Genomic DNA, 22,085 nt, shown 5'->3' with positions numbered 1-22,085 from the left:
GTAGTGAAACACTATAGCCTATTAAACTATATTAATATTTAAGGACCGACGGTAATATTTAGTGATTATGATATGGCCGTTTTGAACTGAATGTTATGAATACAAATAAATGTGAATGTATGCATATTTTAAAATATTATTTGCAAATAGTTAAAAGGGATCACTGTTCTAGTTCTTTGTGTTTTACAATAATAATAAATAAAAAAACATTCCCAAAGTAACCTACGCCCTTAGGTTGAAGGTTAGACAGTTTAATTTAGTTTGTGTCCCAGCCCGTCCAAGCTGACAAAATCTATCTAAAACCAGTCAACAGGTTTGTCCGAGCAAGCTGGAAGACCAGTTAAGACTAATGAACCAGCATAGGTCTTTTCAGCAGAGGTGTTAGATTTTGTTTGTTTGTTGTTGTTGGAGGCGTCTTGCAAGAATTGGAAATCACGTGGTAACCTGCGCTCTTGCGCCGCTCAAATAGTAAACAGTAGAAATTAGTGTTGCTCATGGAAAAGTTAGCTGGCATTTCCACTGTCATTTTAGTGTCATTTTCGTGTTTATTGAACCTGACTGCAGAGGAAAATCGCGCGCAGCACCGTCACCGGGCGCTTGATGAGTTCGAAACGAGGGGAAAAGGTGACTAGGAAAAGCACCGACGTCAAAACCGCTGTGAGTCCCGCTGCTGTGCTGCTCTGGCCCTGCGCCAGCTCGGCTGCCCGTGGATTGGCTCTCGCTTTGCTTCTCCTCCTCCTTAACTTTCCCAAACTGCGATACGTACACACGCCATCCACGCAGAGACTGAGAACTATGCCTTAAGGAATGAGGAGTTTTTCATCTTATTCCACTGCCAGGTTGCCTTTTAAAACATGTACGGATTTCAAAAAGCCTTTTAAAGATGTCGCAAACGGCCTCGACGCGGATAATCTGTATTTTTTATATACCGAACCGGACGTGATTTGTCAAGTTTCTTACTTGAAACGAGGCAGGAAGGAATCAGGACAACTTTCTGCGCGAGGACTTTCATTGCCAGCACTGCTTGGGAAAAGAGCGCGTGCTTGTGTAAATTTTCCAAACGGGGCTCCAGGAAGGACTTTCTGATCCGTGCAGGCTTTTCGGGGAGATACTGTGGGGTGGTAGCGTGAATGCCCTGTGTTGGCACTGAGGGATGCCAGCATGCCCTCGCTGATTCTCTCCCATCTGCTCCTCATCTGGCTCGCGCTCCAGCGGCTGGCTCTGTGCGGCGAGCGCGCGTCCACTCGCGAGCGCTTCAAAGTGGTCATCGCGCCACTCATCTGCAAACGGACGTGTCTAAAGGGCCAGTGTCAGGACACCTGCGAGCAGGGCAACAACACGACTCTCATCGGTGAAAACGGACAGTCGGCGGACACACTGACCGGGCCAGGCTTCAGAGTCGGTAAGTCGATTCAAACGAGTTTATAACGGTGATTATTCGGTTTGGTTTGTTGACAGGACTGCTCACGAGTTTTTGCCACACTTGGATGAAGGACCTTAAAGGTATAGCCTACTTTACCCAAAAATAATCATTTCACCTTGAATCACGTATTTTCTTACCCTCATGTTGTTTCAAACATGCGTGACTTTATTTCTGAAGTAAAAACACAAAAGGAGATGTAGGCAGAATATTAGTGACTGAAACCTCCACAGTCTCGATTGTCTTTAACCGTGTCTTTTTTTCCATACAATGAAAGTGAATGGTGACTGGGCCTGTCATTCTGCCTAATGTCTTTTTGTGTTTCACCTAAGAAAGTAAGTAATGAGGGTTTGGAAGTGTGAATCAGTTATGACAGAATTTTTATTTTTGAGTGAGTGTCCCTTTAATGTACAAACTTAATGATTGAATATAGCCTATGGCATGTGAGTCTGTGAATGGAAATGCAATAATAACCCCCTCTCTCTTTCTCCGTCTATTTCTCTCTCACTCTCGTTTAATGGTTTCTGCATATTGTCTGGTTGGAAGTGTAGCTCTAACTCTGAGCTGTATCAGATTGGATGGGGTAAGGCATGGTGCCATAAAGTCTACGCAGCAAGATCTGCACTGCTCACACACACATTCTCTTCTCTTAAACACACACATACTGTACATGCACATTCTCTTTGTCCACATAAACACACACTTGCAGTCGACACAGTCTTAAAATATTTGTATGTTAGAGAAACCCCCTTCTGCAAGGGTTGCTGTACCAGTTTGTTATTTCAAGTAAAGAATGCCAGGAGCTGATATGCTTAGAGAGTATATCTGTAAGTAAGTGTGGGTAAGTTTAGCTCAACATTTTTGTCTGGGTTTTTCATTAGTATTGTGATGAAGTGATGGTTATTTTAGTTCTCCCTCTCAGCAGGTTCATTTGGTGTGTTGTCTTTCTTTCTCTCCCTCTTGCTCTCTCTAATTTTGTCTGCTGGATGCCTGTGTGTTTTTGAATGTGTTGAGTCCAAAAATAAATAAATGTGGTAAAAAATAGAGGATGAAGCTGAGTCACCGTTGAGTGAAAGCTACATTTATGGAAGTCTGAAGAAGTCCCCACACATCAGTCTCTAAGACTCTGACCAAGAGCATCTGTGGTTCATGGTCTGTGTGAGTGTATAAGGATGTGGGATATTTCTGAATAACAAACATCATAGCTGACCTATATTCTCCGATTTGTTAAAATCTGATTCTAAAACAAGCACAGCTTGTTAAGACGTAGGCCAATAATTTGTTTGACAGATTTGTTATTTTTTTAAACAGTTATTCATTCTTTTCAGTGTTATTGTTTATTTATCTTTTGTCTACAGATAAATTACATTGTTTTGCTCGAAAAGGAAAACGATTTGACTAAATTGAAAGTCATTTGTAACTCTACAGTCATTTTCAAATTCTCCCAGACACTTCAGAATTTTCAGATAACAAAAACCTTACCTATCTAACCCTTACTCTACACAAAAATGATTTGTAATGTCTGTGACACATTCTCATACTTTTATTCTTTAACACAAGTCCTTTTGTTTGCATGACAATCTGAGGTAGTTTACAAGATTATGAGAATAGACAAGAAGCACCCAAAAGCTCTTTAATAATGCTTCCCCACTGACCGGTTGAAGTTTTTGTTGTTTTTGTTTTATTTATTTAATTTCACCAGACTTGAATTTTTCCTTCACAAGGAATTTCAGTTGCTAGTTATCCTTGTCCAGAGTCCAGAGTTCATGGTGTTCAGTGGAAATAAGCACTGCAGCTACATTCAAGCCTTTATTTTAATGTCAACAATGAGTTAGACATGAAGTATTTTACCTTTTGCTTAAAGCCTGACTCATACATTTTACATTTTTCTCTGACTTAGACTTTGTTTCAGTCATGGATTTCACATACCGTCTGGAAAATCAGGGACCATAAGACATACTCACATGTTGACTCATCTTATTTGATATGCACAGTCTCTACCTTTTCTTTTTGTTAAGGTAATTGTCACCAAAGAATGAGAATTTGCCGAATTAAAGATGTAGATGAGTCCTTTTCTGTCCTTATTGGCCCCCTCATCTGAATGCTCTGTTTGAATAGGTGTGACGGATTGCCTACATCCTTGGACGCTTCTTTGATTTAGGTTCAAAACATAAATAATCAGTACATATCAAACTATCTGTAATAACAGACAAAGCAATAGTGACCACGTAATAAAAACAGTTATTCACACTTGTGTGGTGCAACATTACTGTTGGATCTGATATAGTAACACAGCATCATCTTTTAGTTTCAGTCTTCAATCTTCAATCCTGCATCGAATTGTGCTTTGTTTGTAAACACATTTGCGGTAAAATGAAGGGAACAAAGGACCTAATTCTTACTGACATGGTCTGGAACTTCATTAAAAAAACAAACTTCATCAACTCTTTCCTGGGATCATAAGGAAGGCAAAGTGTTTTTCCATTTTATGTTGTTTTCTTCTGAGCCATCTTTATTGTTTTTTTTGTTAGTTTTTTCTGCATAGACCTGCGTTAGCCTCTCTCGTTATTTACACTACATGTGTGAATCGGTGGGCGGGACTAAACAGACAGTGATGTAGTGTTGATCATCTTCTGCGGAGGTGGGGTTTAGGCACACTATTACGTCATAAAGTGGCACATTCCACATCTTGTCGTTTTGGCAGATTGGCTTCAATTGAAGCTGTTTTAAGACTAACAAGAAAAGTTTGAGTTCTGAAACTTACAGGATGTTTTCTTAGTACAGTGAGCTCTTTGTATGTCAAAAGAACAAAGAAATTTAGATTTCTCAGTTCATGACCCCTTTAAGAACTGAGAAAGCAGCCTCTTATTCTCTTTTTGTGTTCCTCTCTCTGTCTGTCAATGCCAGGATCTGGGTTTTGTGGTGCGAGTTGTGTAAACCCCAAACCATCCTCCACTTCTGCAGAGTGCCCAGAATGATGCCAGCATGCCACAGAAGCCCTACCCAATGACTATTTCAGTCCTCATTCACACACACACACACTTGCTACTCTTTCACATGCAAGCCTCACATATTTTCTTGTATTTTGGGGACTTCTGTTAATTTCTTTATTTAACTCAGTTCTACTTACAGCACAGTCTGCGATCCCTCTTTATTTGACTACTGCAGTGCAATGCTCAGTAAATTGTGATTAGAGTGCACACAATTGTATGAGCCAGATTTATTACATAACTAGATACATGAAGTCTTTGGGGCTAATCAGTCTTTATTCCTCCCCTGCACTCATTTTGCTCAGGCTACGCATGGAAAATCCATGCAGCAAGCCACAAAGGAACAGTTTGAGAGTGGAAGATGTGTCAGAAATCCAGTCGAACATTCCAGAAGCGTGCCAATCCTTGTGTGTTTGTGAGTGTATGAGTCAGTGTGGTCATCTACCATTTGTCATAAGTATGAAGTGCAGTAGTTATTATTACCTTCGTATCATCAACCTCTGGTTTCTCAGTCCTTTCCCCTTGCCATCCTTTTTTACCTTTGTTTTTTTGTTTTTTTCTTGTCATAAATGGTCTTGCCAGTCTAAGACTTTGAAACCATAATTCGAGGTTGTGTTGGAAAGTGATAAGAGAACACTTTGTATAAGTGAGTATCTGTCTTTGAGGGAGAGGTGGCAGCTGTGGGCTTTTTAAAAGGGCAATATTGAAACTCAGGCCCTTAAACAAGCATTCTGGTTTACTCAGAGTAAACTCACTGCTTTTCACTGTGAGAATGAGGCCAGTTATTTAAAGCAGAGCAGAGGAATGTTTTCATATGTATGTGTATTTTTTATTTGGCCGCATACCCTGTGGTTATTCAGAAGTGAAAACGTGAAGATGGTAGACAGGGTTTTTGAGTGATAGGACTAATTTAATTCTTTACAAGCTTCATTGACACTTTTAGCATCTTAGACATCCCCTCCAATGTTCCTTTGTGATGCTCAGTATCTAAAGTTCAAACAAAAAATAAATTTCTGTTATATTCATTCACATCGTTCCAAACCTGTATGATTTCTTTTATTCTGAAGCGCATAAAGTAAGATATTTCGAAGAATGTCTTTTTTGGTCCATGACCAAATGAAAGTCAATAAGGTCCAGAGTTGTTTTGGATCCCACTGACTTTTATTATATTAACAAGTTCTTTAAAACATATTTGAACTGGTGAACTATATCCCTTAGTCAGTCACCATTTATAATTTTCCACGAATGAAAACGTTGCTGTGAGGGGTAGACTACAGTCTTTACAGTGGTACATACTGTATAAAGGTAATAAATCACGTAATGAAAAATATTTTTGGTTTTGAATTCTTTTCTTTTTTTTTGGAAAGATGTTTAGTCATCTGATCAATTGACATGTTGTTAAACAAAGGTACAATTCGTTAAGCACACTGTACTTCAATCCCTCATAGCCTTGCTTTCATTCCTGTTAAAAGTTAAAAATGGCACTACCGTGACTTAGGAAAGGCCTAGACGTTTAAATATTGCTGGTTAATAACATCTCAGAATAATCATAGATCAGTAGGAGGCAGTGATGTCCCCAGGGGCCCGGGACATCATGTCTGGTTTTCATTTTCATTGGTGCCATTGCAAACAGAGACACCAAAACATCAATATTTTCTCAGTCAGACTAAACCTTACAACTTCAGTTAAACACGGACAGATAAAGCACCACATCAAGACTCTTTTGATCATTCTGGATTGGATTCACAGTAGCATGCTCCAAGAAAAGGTATAAATACCTTCCAAATACATCTATTTTTCAACAACTCTCAAAAAATAAATTTCCAAGGAGTCATTTCATCATAGTCTTAGTGTATAGTATAAAAGTTAGTGTTTGCAGTGTCTGGCTTATTTTCCCTCTGCACACAAAATTTTCTACAATATTCCATTCTAAATGTCCCTTTTCCTTTTCCTTTTTTTCTCCATAAATACACAAATACCCGTCAAGCACTGTTGATGACATCACAGTCTCCTGTCAACATTCCATCCTTCCACGCCGTTTGACTTTCAGAATCTGGAACCTCTGCTGTTGCCAAGGTTACGACATCTTCTGGCCCCCATAGATATATATACATAGATGCCTCATTGGCGACTGTTTCTATGGGCTATGTAAGCCATCTGCCATATTGTAACGGTTAACTTGATGTCATTCACCATAGTAATAATCACTGAATATTCGAAAGATTCCACAGTCCTGCACAGAATGGCTCAATGGCTTGTTGAGAAACTACAGTATTGTGAATGACATCAAGCTGACCGTTCCAAAATGGCAGCTGCATCTAGGAGCCGTTGAATGGGGCGTCTATACTTATATATATATGCTGTCCCCCATGTGACTGTGTATAGACGGTTTCAATGGCAACAACATAAACAAACGTTACTGTGCATGTGTGCGTTTTTGGCCCTAACTTAACTTCCGGTAGACATCCAAATAGAATCAATAACAACAGCTAAGTAGTCCCTCTAGAGTAGATTATTTTTGATAACAAGTAAAATATGTTTGCTGCGTAAATCTGAATTACTGTAAATGCTAATTCATTCTGTGCCAGCAGGAGGTGTTTTAAAGTGGGAGAAACAGAGGTTTCCCCAGTAACTGCTGTACACAAAGCAGCGCTGAGCTTACAAATGCTGCTTTATCAGGCATATAACATGCAAGATGAAATGAAAATGACATCGAAAATTTAATAAACTAATTGAAGATAGTCTTCCTTTAGAAATATAGTTATATAAAAACACCTGCGCCTCGTTTAGATTTTTAAATGTGCAGTATGTGCTCATGTTTATTCAACGAAGCCTTATGGAAAATCAGTCAATTTTGATACTGTAAGCGCCATAAATAAATGTATGGGAAACACATCCCACAGCACAACCATCTGTGCCCAACTTTAGTCTACTCATCATCACCTTAACAGTTAACTGCATTTGTAGACGGCACCATAGACAGACTGATAAACAAACACAGACCAGAAGTTAACTTTGGGCCAGGCGCATGTTCTTGATGAAACAGTCTATAAGAAGCTTGCAAGACCTGTGTCATAGCAGGAAAATGTAAACATTGAGATGAAAGGGAGAAGTTGGCCCACACAGGTTTGATGTTTTATTTGATGTGTTTGTTTGTTTGTTTTGTAAGATCTGCAGGATGTAAGTTATTTTGAAAATTATTTTAAGCTCAGGCCAGACTCAAAGTTTTAGAGAGCTGATTTGTGCTTTTTGGAAGTCAAAAAGCTTTTATTGCTAAACCTGTCTAGTTCTCATGGAAAATGTTTGAAAGAAAATGCTTCTGTATTCACAAGAATACAGTATATTTTTGGGAAACTTGGGTTCAGAATTATAATGGGTGTGTGCTAGGGTTGGGCCGATAGACGATGCCATCGTCCATCGGCGATGGCTGACAGACATCACAATGTTAAGCGTTAAGAGTTATATAAAAAATTGTCTTTGATCTTTCAAGCTGTTTAATTGCACTCTGCGGGTGTTGCATGCATCAGTCCAAAAGAAGTTACATAAAAAGCGCCCATCCATAAAAAATAAAAATGTCTCACATGGCTCCTGGGAGTGAACAAAGGCCTCCTGTAGCGAATCGATGCGTTTTTGTAAGAAAAATATCCATATTCAAAACGTACTAATCACTTTAATATAGCTTGCGTTCACTGTTGTGCATGGAAGCAGCTCCGGGCGAATGACGTATGAGTTCGGCTTTGTGCGTGCGCCACTCAGAAGTGACGAACACGAAAGCACTGGGGACAAAACAAAACATTAAGAGCCAGGGGGTGAAAACTTTTTGAATTTGAAGATCAAGGTAAATTGTAATTAATTTGTTTTCCAGGACCATGCAAGTATATTCTGTTGCTTCTGAAAGGCAGTACTAAATGGAAAAAAAAAATTCACCCCCGGCTCTTAATTCATCGTGTTTCCTTCTAGAGCATCAGTGAATGTTTGAACATTTTTTATTAGTTGTGTTTGAGTCCCTCAATTGTCCTCAGTGTGAAAAGATGGATCTCAAAATCATACAGTCACTGCTGGAAAGGGTTCAAATATGCAAAAGATGCTGGAAAACTGAAGATTCCAGAGGAGATGGAAGATTTTTCTGAAGAACAGTTCTCAGTTTAACTGTTTAGAACAAACAAGGGACTCATGAACAGCTATCACAAAACAAAAAACACTTGTGGATCATCCAGGTAACCACACACAGTATTAAGATCCAAAAACTTTTGAATGGGATTATTTTAATAATTTCAGCTCTTTTAGTTGTCTTGTGGACTAAATGTAAACATTGTTTATGTAAAATATCTTACTCAGGACAGGGGCAGCTGTGGCCTAATGGTTAGAGAGCTGGACTAGTTACCTGAAGGTCGCTGGTTCGAGTCTCGGTGCTGGCAGGAGTTGTAGGTGGGAAGGAGTGAATTAACAGCGCTCTCTTCCACCTTCAGTACCCATGGGCTGCTCCCCGGGCGCTGGATATATAGCTGCCCACTTCTCCAGTTGTGTTCTTATTAAATTACTCACATTTTCACAGATTCTGCAAGGGGTTTCACAAACTTTCAAGTGGCACTATATATATATATGTATATGTATATGTGTATGTGTATGTATATGTATGTGTATATGTATATATATATATATATATATATATATATATATATATATATATATATAGTGCCAGGGAGAGCCAGAGCTCTGTATGCATGTGTCTGAGCTTGCTGGCCTTTGTGCCAGGGTATCTGAAGAATGTGAACATTTCTTTGCTTTTGCACCACTGTATCAGTGGTACTGTACTCCTCTCTCACACACACCTAATGTTCTAGTTCCTTCTCAGCCACTGGTGCATTATAGAAAAACAGCTTACACTTCTTTGTTTAAATATATTAAACAGTCTCACTTTCTTCTAAACCTCTGAAACAATTATACCTAGATGTTTAATTTGTTTTGAAAAAACAGTTTATGGTCAGCGGTTTGCTGTGTAACTGTTTAAAAGCTTTGGCCTAGTCCACACGGACACGGGTATTTTTATAACCGGAGTTTTTCCTCCTGCGTTTAAAAAAAAAATCCCGTCCACATGAAAACGCAAAAACGTGCTATCAAGCGCTGTCAAGAGCATGCCACACCAGCAGGCGGCGATATAACCCAAATTGTAAAGTCACCTTGGCCAATCAGAAGCAGTCAGCAGCGCACAATCTGACGTCAAACACAGCGGATAACGGCGCACACTCAGACGTCGCAAGGCAAAAACCCCGGTTATACTGTCCACACGACAACACTGCAACCGGCGTTTCTGAACCTCACCCTGGCCGTAGTTTTCAAAAATGTTCGGTTTCGGTGCCCTGAAACTGCGTTTTCGTGTGGACGAAAGGCCGAACCTCGTAAAAAAAGTCACGGTTATAAAAATACCCGTGTCCGTGTGGACAGGGCCTTTATGTGCTCTAAAAATGCATGTTTGTTTGTGTGTGTGTGTGTGTGTGTGCATGTGATTTCAGAGAGAGTTCAGCACATAAATGTCTTCATACCTCTTATATTAATTATAAACATTTTGGGTTAAAGACGTTTATTGAGCACAAGATGAGATAAACACTAACAGACAGAATGAGAGGAACAGAGATATAGAGCTGACTGACAACAATATTGTGTTAACAGTTTTGATGGATAGTGCTGAAGTTTGGATTGATCGAAAATGTTAAAAAATCCATTTCAAATAAATGCAGAAAAATTTTATAAAGAAGTGTTTATTAAAAACCAAATCAGCATATCGGAATAATTTCTAAAGGATCATGTAGCACGACTGAAGACTGGAGTAATGACTGAAGAACATAATCAGTAAAAGGTTATTTATATCCTTGCATGTCTCAGATTAAGGCATTTAGAGACCTGGTGTGAACCCTGCTGAGGTGAAGCTGATTTATCCACTGCTGTGGCAGGTTTATGGATTTAACTGCACTGCTTTTTATACTGAAGTGTGAGAAAGCCGGTATGAATCTTTCAGTTTCTTACTGTAAATACATGGTGATTTTCAGACAGGCAATGGATTAGATGAGCACAGCAGACACACCCCTGACTAACCCGCAGAAAATCATCACACGGTCTGTCCTATTGTATACACCCCACCCATCAACACACACACACACACACACACTCACTCACTCACTCACTCACTGGGTCTGTTAAATCCATTAACAGGCTTTTTAGCTCAGACAAAGAGTAAGAAAGTATTTGACATTCCTCCAAAATCATGAGCACACAATATGTTTTAAGATTTCTACAGCTTTTGTCAGTGTTCTGGCCTTGCTGAGATTAAAGTAAGTATTTTATAAGCAAAACAAAGCTAGTCGAAGCAGATTTGACAGATCAAACTAAGATTTTGGGTGTAAGAGAGGGCAAGATATGCTGTCTAAAGCTGTATTTTCGAAACCTCTTGAGTACTGCAATTAACTCAGCAGGCACAGACACACTGAAGCATTCACACACACACACACACAAATCTACACACAGTTATACATATGCACATCATAGACAAAAACACAAGCTTCCACACATAATATCACACACACAGCCTCATATTCACACCCACATAGGCTTTAAAGCTTCACGGTACACATGCACACGCTGACAGAATGGCACTTTACGTTCAGTATGTCTCTGCTATGAATACTGGACCATTAGAAATGTAGAAAGAAAGCAATAAAGTAAGAAAGAAACCTTTTAACTTTTCATTTTCTACTCATAGGGCTGTTTGTTTTTGTTTCTGTTAGAAATGTGGTTGTTTGTTTGTGTCTGTCATATTTATTATCTTCTGGCTTGGTTTTGCTTCAAGTGTTTCCCCTTCTCTCTAGCGTTCTCTCTCTCTCTCTCTCTTATAAGCACATTCTTATAAAGTAATCCTATTTTTATGTAAAGTAAGAATGGTGCTGGTGTGGGAGCTTGATTTAGTGTGAGTGTGTGTGGGTGGTAGTCATACTCATACGCATGCAGACAGACTCCGGCCAGCTGTAATTGTTTCCATGTGTTGTCTTCATCAAGTTAAAGGAGAGCCACAGTTTGCTACTGCCAGCCTGATCATATGTCTTTGTGCTCTTCAAAATAGTCTAGATTCAAAAATCTGGATTTTTTTGTGTTATTTGCACATCTGTTCTCAAGATCTTTGCAGTCCACTGACTTCATGCTTGTTGTTTAAAATGCTTTTAAGTTGTTTTGTTTTATGAATGTATATAAATCGTATTCCTGACAACATTTTCTTCCATATTCTTAATTTAGCAAGGGCTAAATATGAAAATACTTGTTTACACACAGTATTAACATATTAAATATTAAGTTTAAAACTAGAAACTTGATATGATAATAAATATGTTTAAATATGAATTCTTGCTGATTATGGGCTAGAAGTCTAAATCTGCATGTGTGGTTACAGGAATTTAAATACAGATATTTAATGGATATTTGTTTTTATCATGTATTTAAGTTGAGATTGGATTTTGTTCATTTATTTTTTTGCTACTTAAAAGCATTGCTAGTATTTTAGCACTATCTAGTACTACACTCCACTACAGCATAGATTTGTATTTTACAAAATAAAATAAGAAAAGTTTTTAGCATACAGTATATGTAGGGTTTTACTTTTTTCCTTATTGTAAATGTTAAAACTATAAAATCCATAATTTTGGGAACATTACACTCTGCTCTGAGTTTTCTTTTCCTGCTTGCTGTCATTATTGTCTTATTTTTGTAACTTTTTTTCTCTCAATATTTTGACTCTTTAAATCACAGTGGATGTCATGTATTGACTCCTATGTATGTTTCTGATTTACATTATATAGTTAATTTATATGCAGTGTTGTGCAAGTTACTTCCAAACTGTAATATATTATAGATTACTTGTTACTGTAATTTAAAAGTAATTCCTTACTTTAAAATATTACTGTCTCAGAATTGTAATTCAATTGAATTTGCAAAGTTGGACACCACATGCAGCTGTTGACTGACCACGAACAGGAAACAGAACTTATTTGCTGCATTTTTGATTGCCGTCTTGCTGTGTTTTTATTTTTAAATACAATTTTGGGCTAAAAGTGTGTTGTGACGCAAGTATTACTGAACATGTACTGAGTAAAATATTACTGAAAATTGATTAGTAATGCCTTACACTACTGCGTTACAGCAAAAAGTAATATGTTACTGTAATGCATTACTTTTGTAATGCTTTACTCCCAACACTGTTTATATGTTAAAGGGTTGGTTCCAAACCCGTGAGACCTCCATTTATCTTTGGGACACAGTTTAAGATATTTTAGATTTAGTCCGAGAGCTTTCAGTCCGTCCATTGAAGCTGTGTGTACGGTATACTGTCCATGTCCAGAAAGGTAAGAAAAACATCATCAAAGTAGTCCATGTGACATCAGAGGGTCGTTTAGAATTTGTTGAAGCATCGAAAATACATTTTGGTCCAAAAATAACAAAAACTATGACTTTATTCAGCATTGTCTTCTCTTCCGTGTCTGTTGTGAGAGAGTTCATAACAAAGCAGTTTATCATATCCGGTTCGTATTAATGCGTATTGGAGACGCGAACCGTTTAAAACGATTCAGTTCGATTTGGTGAACTGGTTCAAAAAGATCCGGTTACAACGAATGATTCGTTCGCGAACCGGATATCACAAACTGCTTTGTTTTGAACTTTCTCTCACAACAGACCCGGAAGAAAAGACAATGCTGAATAAAGTCGTAGTTTTTGCTATTTTTAGACCAAAATGTATTTTCAATGCTTCAAAAAATTCTAACTGACCCTCTGATGTCACATGGACTACTTTGATGATGTTTTTCTTACCTTTCTGGACATGGACAGTATACCGTACACACAGCTTCAATGGAGGGACTGAGAGCTCTCGGACTAAATCTAAAATATCTTAAACTGTGTTCCAAAAATAAACGGAGGTCTTACGTGTTTGGAACGACATGAGGGTGAGTCATTAATGACATCATTTTCATTTTTGGGTGAACTAACGCTTTAACTGCACAAGAAATTATAATATATAAAGGACATGATGTAAATAATAATAACTATTGTATCTAAATATTCTCAAAGCTGATATTTAATTTCTAATCGGTAATCTGTCTGTGTTTGCAGTGGTTTGTCCTCTAACCTGTATGAATGGAGGAGTATGCAGTACCCGCACACACTGTCTCTGTCCACCAGGCTTCACGGGACGCCTCTGCCAGTTCCCACTTCGGACTCAAGCTTCTCGTGGCAACAAGCAGCCTTTCTACACCCTGCAGGTGAGCATCTCCTTCAGACTGTGTGTTCCACAGACTTTAAATGCATCCTTGGAAAAATTCTAATGTTGTTGGGTTTTTTTTTGGGTTTTTTTTCACATTAAGTCCAAACAGACAAACGAATGAATCAAAACCAGTTGTGATTACACGAGAATATACTAAATATGTCTGATGGCTTTTGAGGGTTTTGTTAGATCTGGTTGTTTTAGATTGATAATTGACTGAGAATAAATGATTCTCCCCAGGTGATGCCTGAGACCAAGAGTCTGTTAGAGCCAGGTGGCACAGGTGGGCGGCAGCAGATTACACAGACACACTCTGTGTTCACTCTACAAGGCACTGGACATCACTCTTCTGAAGGTAATTAGCGCACAGGACATTTTCACTTTTAATTTGACTGAACTGTGGTCTCATTTGCTTACATATGTACACATAAAAATAACAATGTGAGAATATTTCCATGCAGAAATAATTATCAAAAGAATGACTAAAGCTCATTCTATTACATTCTGTGCTTTAGCTCAGTCTGGAATGGTTAGTCTGTATAGGTATATGTATAGGCACATGAACAGCTGGCTAATAAGTGATCCGAAACGTGACCATATGCCATCAAGGTCAATATAAATGTGTCTGTACAGTGTTGTTATTGTATACAAAAATACTATTGCATACTATTTTTAATTGAAATAAAATTTAATACTGGAAGAAAAAAAAAAACCTTATTGCCTTGGAAACTACCTGAAATAAACATTCATTATTGAAATACACTTAATTTTTATTAAAAAGTTATTTAAAAATAACTGTATATTTCCTTCTTTTGGTCTCTATTCATTCATCTTTCCAGTGCAGGTCAATGTTCGTGTTGTTCACACGCCAGACACTTCAGTTGTCATCCATCCTCTCGACCAATCAGAGAACAAGCCTCACAGAACCAAGACAGTGACCCGCCTCCCTCCACCGACACATAAGCCCAAGGGGAGGTGCTTCCAGGAAACCACACCCAAACAGGCTGTGAGTGACAGAAGTAGATAAGATGACACAGAATATCTGATTTGCCTATGAATTTCTTTATATATATATATATTTAAAAAAAGACTCTAATTCATGCTCTCTCTCTTTGTAGTGTAGTAGTAACCCTCTCCCCGGCCTGACCAATCAGGAAGACTGCTGTGGCAGTGTGGGTAATTCATGGGGCCAAAATAAATGTTACAAATGCCCATCACTACCTTGTAAGTTCAAATAATTTCTGTTATATAATATAACTTTTCTTAGGAAGTTGCATTTTATTGTTTCTGTCCAAGATCAAAGTGTGTGTCAAGCCAAAAACAACAACTTCTCATTACTAATTCTTAAAAAGTAACAGTTCATGCGACAGTCCCACTGCTCAAGTCTGTTTTTCCTTATAAATTCACCCTGTCATAGCTTGACGAGTGGGAATGTGTCATTGCAGTCTTGGAGTTAAGTTTCCTTTTGGACTAGAAGAAAAATGCTTTTTTTCCACTCCCATTTTCTCTTTGTAACCCATTTGATGTCTCAGAGCTCAGTCAGATGGTAATCCTGGCCTGGTGAACGCTTCTGTGTGTGAGAGGATGTGTGTTAGTGTTTTCATTCGAGTGTGTGTGTGAATGTCTGCGAGTTTCTTCGTGCCTCAGCAACATCACCATATTTTCCAATGACACACCCTTTGCCGTAAAAGGAGACAAAAGTGAAGGCTGGAAAAAAAGGGGAAAAAAAATGTTGGCTTTGGCAAAAGCCTTCTGGAAAGCCACTCTGTATCTGTTCTCACATGTTGTTATACAGAAGAGAAAATATCAGCCTCAGTGAAATGTTCCCACCGTGGCCCTTTTCTCTCTTTCTCACACAAACAGAATTGAAGCACATCACACACAACACACCATGCTACCAGTAAATCACCTCTCAGATAGGGTTGTGCCGATAGACGATAGTATTGTGTATCGACGATAGTCAGAGATATCGATGATAGCAGATGTCTCTGTCGATAGTCAAGATGATATTAGGCTCATTCTCCTATTAATGTATTAAATTATAATAATAATAATAACTATTATTATTTTTATTAGGCGGCCTATTATAATTCGGCTATCAAACTGCCCAGCTATTTCACTTCAGCACCACATTTCACACACACACACACACACACACACGTGCGCGCACGTGCCTGTAGTCAGTGAAGAAGTTGTAATGCTTTGACTCGGATAACTCGTTAAATCCATGAAATGAAAGGGATAGAAAACCAGGAGTTGGTGTTCCACAAATTTGATGGCAGGTACACGGCAACACGATCTTCTCATTCATGAGAGATTAACTCTTTATTGGCGTTACAAATAAAGACAAAATAATAACAAGGCAGCAGAGCGAACTAATCCATATTGGTTCTCACATAGTCCTTCTACATCGTCACCACATAATGTGCGTTATAAGTTAAGTGATATACCTCACATATACATAGTATATACTATATACATAGTTTTGTCTGTTACCAAGTCTCAATCCACAAACAGACGTACATCGTCTGCAGATATAAGGTATTTCATTGCACTTTAACAAGTAATCTGAACGGCCTATATATGTGGAATATTTCAATCGAGCCCTCACTAACTGAGTTTAATGACACAGTTATGTTAAAATGCATCTAAATCCATGCTCAGATGCAGCAGATTTGTCACAAGACGCGTGATATGAACTAGCTCTTTTAAATACAGTATTTTTATATTTGACATTAGTTTATCAGTATGTTTGAAAGTATATTTTTTTGATTATTTTGATTCCTTAGGCTCTCTCTCTGGCGCACCTGTGCGGTTTACAACACCAAATAGTTCTGCTATGACAAGAACAAAGAGTCTCTCTCTCTCTAATATTGTGTATCGTCGATCTCACGGGCTGACAGTAAGACGATTTGAAAAATAACCATATCGCCCAACACTACTCTCAGGCACTTCCTTCACTAGTTTCTCAACGTCTTCCACCACTTTTATATTTAGCTTTGTTTTACATTCCCTTCATTGGTTTGTTGTTTCATAGTTTCATGTTCTGGCATAATCAAACAATCAAACCAGCTAGCCTAGTACAGATGCTTTGGTAGTAGAAATGATTAATAGTTTGTCTGAATTTCTCTCATTCAGATGCTGGGAAACACCAGACTATAGTAGAGGACTTTGGCTCCACATGCCCTCAGGGATACAAGAGACTCAACAGCACTCACTGCCAAGGTAATGTGTATATACATGCTGGATAGTGTGTGTTGTATAGGTTTTACAAATTGTAGATATGTTACACATCAATAAGCATTAAATTAACACAAACAAGACGGCTGCCAAAACATTTTCTCTCATGCCATTTAGTAGAAATATCACAGCCAGCCACAGGCTGAAAAATGGTTTCTATTTCTATTTGCTGCATAGCCAAATCAGAGGTTTTTTGTTTTTTATTCTTGAGATTCCACTGGATAAACTGCAGGTACCAATGCACAATAGATTACTATTATTATATATAGATTACTCCTGAATCTCAATTGAAAGAACTTACAAAAAATGAAAAGAAACAATTTCTGGCTTCACTATTTTCATTGTTAGTAATTCAGGTTCAGAAATTCTTAGATGATGGAAAACCCATCAGCACCATCTCCGACTGCAAATGCAGTTACTTAACAGCCTTTACAATGACAGCTGGAAAATCAGTTACAAAGCTATCTTTGACAAGAAGAGACTTGAGAGCTTTCTTTTTGACATGAATTTTCTCAGCTGGTTTACCTTGATTTAATTGAATTCAAATTATTTTAAGGATAGTCTTTTGACCATTGTAGGCAATGTTAGGCAATCTTGAATCTTTACCCATGAGCATAATCTTAACACTCACCCTGACCCTTAGCCGATTTCCTCTTTTCTTTTACTCGTGGCTTGTATAGGACCAAAAAATAAAAACTCGATTTACTTTGGACATATTTCATGAACTTATCACAAATACTAATGATTCTTTTGCATATTTTGTTTCTTTCTTTGCCTTAGACATAAATGAATGTATGATGCAGGGGCTGTGTCAGAATGGAGAATGTTTAAACACACAGGGAAGTTTCCGCTGCACTTGCAATCCTGGTTATGTCCTGGCAGAAAGGACACGCTGTGTTGGTAAGACATAAATATGTGTGCACAACTCACATGTAACACAAATATACAGTATGCTCTACAAACCATCATAAAGATCTTTTTACTCTCTTAGCATCAACAGCAACTGTCGAGCAGGGGCTCTGTTATCGGATGGTTACAGAAGCAGGGAAATGCGAGCATGCTTTTCCAACACACTTTACCCAGGAGCTCTGTTGTTGCACTGTGGGTAAAGCATGGGGAAGCAATTGTGAGAGGTGCCCACAGGATGGGACAGGTGAGTGTGCCTTAAGAGGGGGGATGTGCACAATTCAGAATTGATTAGAGAATATCTTTTAATTTCAGAATTTTTAAATTCAGTTCTTGAATTTAACTTTTTTTTTGTACTGTCATTTTAAAATAGAAAAAGTATTTTTTAAAAGCCTTGTTTAGACGTTTTGGAAAATGTTTTAAACTTTGATGTTTAAATATTTAAGAGCTGTTTGAAAGGCTACCTATAGACATTTTAAATTAACATTTGTGGATCAGGGTGGAAGAACACGGGATTTCCAAGAATTCATTACCTGTGTCGAATTTCTTATTATTTTAATCCAGTAAATTCCTCCTCTTGCCATTCTTATTCATATTCCTTTCTGCCAGTTGAATTCAAATCCAGTGTCAATTCTGAATTTTTCTCATCCTGTTGTGAACGTGTTTCTGTATCTTTAGAGAAGTTTTCGAATCTTTGACTAATTAATCTTTGGCTTCTCTCTCTCTAATGCTTCCTTCTTTCTCATTCTGTTTCTCTAGCTTCCTTTAATAAGATCTGTCCAGCGGGGAAGGGGATGTCTTTCCTGACCTATCATGGCACTCTGTCCATTCAGCCCTTCCTGACCAGTATTGAACACTTTAATCCTGACACTGGTACAGATATTTGTGTCATTTCTGAGATCAAAATTATTTAAGCATAATTGCTATGTTTTTTATTGACTGATTGTTCATTGTATCTTTGTGTTTGTGTTCCAGAGGTCAAGCCTCCGGTAAGATTCTGGTTTTATGCCTGAACTATCAATTGAGAGAAGAACAGAAATCACAAGTCATCTTTGACAGAAATCTCAGTCAGAGTTTTGATAAATAAATTAAGGAAGATCAGCTGTAGACTGTTCACTTAATTGATTTTGGTCTCATGTCAACAGGAAGTCCCAATTCAGACAACCACGCCCATTCTGCCCTCTACAATCAGCACACACGTGCCTCGCCACCCAGGTACACTTTAGAAAGTGTAGTGCTGTGTCTTTCTCCATAGCTCAAATGCTAGTGCAGATATCACCACAAAATGCTAAGTGTTGTGTCCTTAATGTTAATTATCTGCATTTATTTTTCAGTCTCATTCTTTTTCATTTGCTCACGATCTTTTAAGTAATTATTTATTTTCAAAATGTGTCTTTTTCTTACCTACCTCTGTCACGCTGTCTGGTCTCTGTTTCCCTGAGTCTCCACTAGTGGTCTCACTTCCCCATAGGCACCTCACCGCAGGCACTACAATTCCCACAAAGCCTTGTCCCTTCATCACAGTAATTGCACTCCTGTTAATTGCACTCAGGTGTCTTCACTTGATAGTCATTACCCTGCCTATATTAACCGGTCTTTTTCTGTAGTCTTCATGGAGTCCTTTCTTTCCGTCACCCAGTTTCCTCGCCTTCCGAGTTCCTCATCTTCCAAGTTCCTGTTCCTTCCCTGTTTGTTTATTTGTTGGATGGATTTATGGTTTTGACCCCTGCTTGTTGATTTCTGATTTGGATTACCCATTAAAACCCATACTGCGATTGGATCTCTTGTCTCCTGTGTTTCCCTGGGTCTCTGACCGTAACAACCTCTCCATTTTTGCTCCCATTTCTTCAGTCATTGTGGCCAGGCCAACAACTCCTCCCATAGTCCATGTGCCTCCAGAGAGTGATTCACATGAATTGGCCCAGACGCAGGTCTCACGTGAGTTTCGTGACAGCTTGTCAGTTAACTCTGCAGTATTGGTCTATGCAATGTTCTTTTTTGGTAATTTAATGAGAAAAGTGTTATTAAATGTTATTTTTATTTTATTTTATTTTTTTTTCACATTTATGATTGGGTTTGGGTATCCCAGCAATGGACGACTGCAAGCTGAACAGGAATATATGTGGTCATGGAGAGTGTGTGAACACACAGAATGGTTACATGTGCCACTGTTACCCTGGATATCAACCACATGCACAAGGAAAGAGTTGTGTGGGTGAGTACATTTAACACATGTAAATACACACATACTGTACAAACATTGAAATCACAAATGCATGTATTCTGAAATAAAAATAACTGTACACTATCAATCGTGAGTTTGGGGTTGATATGATTTTCGATTCTTTTTGAAAGAAGTCTCTTATGCTCAGCAAAGTTTGCCTTTATTTGATACAGTAAAACAGTAATATTGTGAAATATTACTAGTTTAAAGTAACTGTTTTCTATTTGAATAGATTTTAAAATGTAATTAATTCCTGTGATGGCACAGCTGAATTTTCAGCAGCCTTTACTTCTGTCTTAAGTGTCATGTGATTATTCAGAAATCGAGAAAAAAAAAAAAAAAAAGTGGATTTGGTGCATATATTATCAACAAACAAAACTTGTGCTGCTTAATATTTTTGTGGAAACTGATACATATTTTCAAAATTCTTTCATCAATAGAACGTTCAAAAGAACAGCATTTATTTTAAATAGAACGGTTGTCACGGCTTATGCTGCTGGAAGGAACACGGAGCCGAGGGATAAACAAAACAAGGATTTATTAAATAAAACATAAACAAGGTAAGTCGTAAATAACAGGTGGCAAGAGGCAAGTGGCAAGTAACAGGTGACAAGTAGCCAAGTTGACATTTAGACGAGTAGACCAGACCAAACAGAACTGAAAGGACAAGGCTTTTATAGAAGGGATAATTGGGGAAACACAGGTGGATGGCATGACTAAATTAACAGGGACATGGAACACATGGGGAAATGACTAGACACACCTGGGAACTAATCAAAACCACACACGGAAGACAGAAACTGGGTCACAGGGGAAAAAACACACAAAATAAGTCCAGGTGTGTGACAGTACTCCCCCCTCCCGGTAGGTGCGTCCTCGCACCGTAGAAACAACAAAGGGAGGCGAGGGTGGGAACTTGGGAGGAGGTTCCGGTGAAGGACAGCCTCCCAGGAGGGGGGCCAGCAGACAGGGACTACAGAGGAAGGGGCCAGGCAGGAGATGACGGAGGGAAGAGCCAGGGAGGAGGAATGGTCACTGACTCCAGGGACTCGACCCACGGCAACGGAGCAAGTGGAGGAGGAGCCCGAGGCGGAGACGGAGAGCCGAAGAGCCAGGGTGACGGGGAGGAGCCGGAGGTCCTAGGCGGAACAGATGGCTCTGGTGACTGACGCGGCGATGTGGATCCGGAAGGCCGCGGTGAGGCCAGAGTGACCGAGGACTGAGGTGTAGCCGAGGGGATGAAGGAGCCTGACGGAGCCGGAGGGACGGAGGGATGAGGCGAAGCCGGAGGAGAGGAGTCCCGAGGCATAGGATGGACGACGCCAGACCAAGGCGGAGCCGGAGGGACGAGGGAGCCAGGCAGAGCCTGCGGACTGCCGGGCCACGGCGGAGAGGAAGGAGCTAGGAGCCATGGTGGAGCCGACGGGTCAACGGGCCGAGGCGGAGTCCAGGCCTCAGAGGCTGGAGGCGGAGGTGAGGGAGACGCCGAACAAGGCGTCGCTGGAGGATGGCGGTCCCGCTGAGCTCGCACCACAATGATGGTAGGCTGAGGGTGAGCAGAGGGGCAGCCAGACGACAGCGGAGGAGGAGGCAGGAGTGGGTGGGAGGGTGGGAATTTTGGAGGAGCAGGCATTGGAGTAAGCTCTGGGGCTGGAGCCCTTCCTGGGCTTAACGGAGGATCAGGAGCCCGTCCTGGGCTTAACGGAGGATCAGGAGCCCGTCCTGGGCTTAACGGGGGTTCAGGAGCCCGTCCTGGGCTTAACGGGGGTTCAGGAGCCCGTCCTCGGCTTAACGGGGAATCAGGAGCCCGTCCTGGGCTTAACGGAAGATCAGGAGCCCGTCCTGGGCTTAACGGGGGTTCAGGAGCCCGTCCTGGGCTTAACGGGGGTTCAGGAGCCCGTCCTGGGCTTAAAGGAGGATCAGGAGCCCGTCCTGGGCTTAACGGAAGATCAGGAGCCCTTCCTGGGCTTAACGGAAGATCAGGAGCCCGTCCTGGGCTTAACG

General features: G+C 39.6%; 1 protein-coding gene across 6 annotated transcripts in view; it reads left to right on the top strand.

Moving 5' to 3' along the window:
• The first annotated feature begins 405 nt into the window (after positions 1 to 405).
• The window catches only part of LOC132139549 (latent-transforming growth factor beta-binding protein 3-like), a 33,521-nt gene continuing 11,841 nt past the window's right edge, over positions 406 to 22,085 (top strand). For 3 of the 6 annotated variants that reach the window (XM_059547989.1, XM_059547988.1, XM_059547986.1), the window contains exons 1-12: positions 406 to 1,402; positions 13,561 to 13,709; positions 13,952 to 14,066; positions 14,551 to 14,717; positions 14,830 to 14,935; positions 16,850 to 16,936; positions 17,732 to 17,851; positions 17,925 to 18,104; positions 18,617 to 18,744; positions 19,003 to 19,072; positions 19,709 to 19,795; positions 19,947 to 20,072. In XM_059547989.1, the coding sequence (XP_059403972.1) occupies positions 1,162 to 1,402; positions 13,561 to 13,709; positions 13,952 to 14,066; positions 14,551 to 14,717; positions 14,830 to 14,935; positions 16,850 to 16,936; positions 17,732 to 17,851; positions 17,925 to 18,104; positions 18,617 to 18,744; positions 19,003 to 19,072; positions 19,709 to 19,795; positions 19,947 to 20,072 (1,576 nt within the window). In that variant the 5' untranslated portion in view covers positions 406 to 1,161. Of the gene's footprint in view, positions 1,403 to 13,560; positions 13,710 to 13,951; positions 14,067 to 14,550; positions 14,718 to 14,829; positions 14,936 to 16,849; positions 16,937 to 17,731; positions 17,852 to 17,924; positions 18,105 to 18,616; positions 18,745 to 18,832; positions 18,847 to 19,002; positions 19,073 to 19,708; positions 19,796 to 19,946; positions 20,073 to 22,085 lie in introns of all 6 variants that reach the window. The other 3 variants (XM_059547987.1, XM_059547985.1, XM_059547990.1) reach the window with 3 other exon arrangements.

Source organism: Carassius carassius, chromosome 4 (genome assembly GCF_963082965.1).
Source record: "Carassius carassius chromosome 4, fCarCar2.1, whole genome shotgun sequence".
Taxonomy (NCBI): Eukaryota; Metazoa; Chordata; class Actinopteri; order Cypriniformes; family Cyprinidae; genus Carassius; species Carassius carassius.
This window is presented reverse-complemented; position numbering and strand designations above follow the sequence as displayed.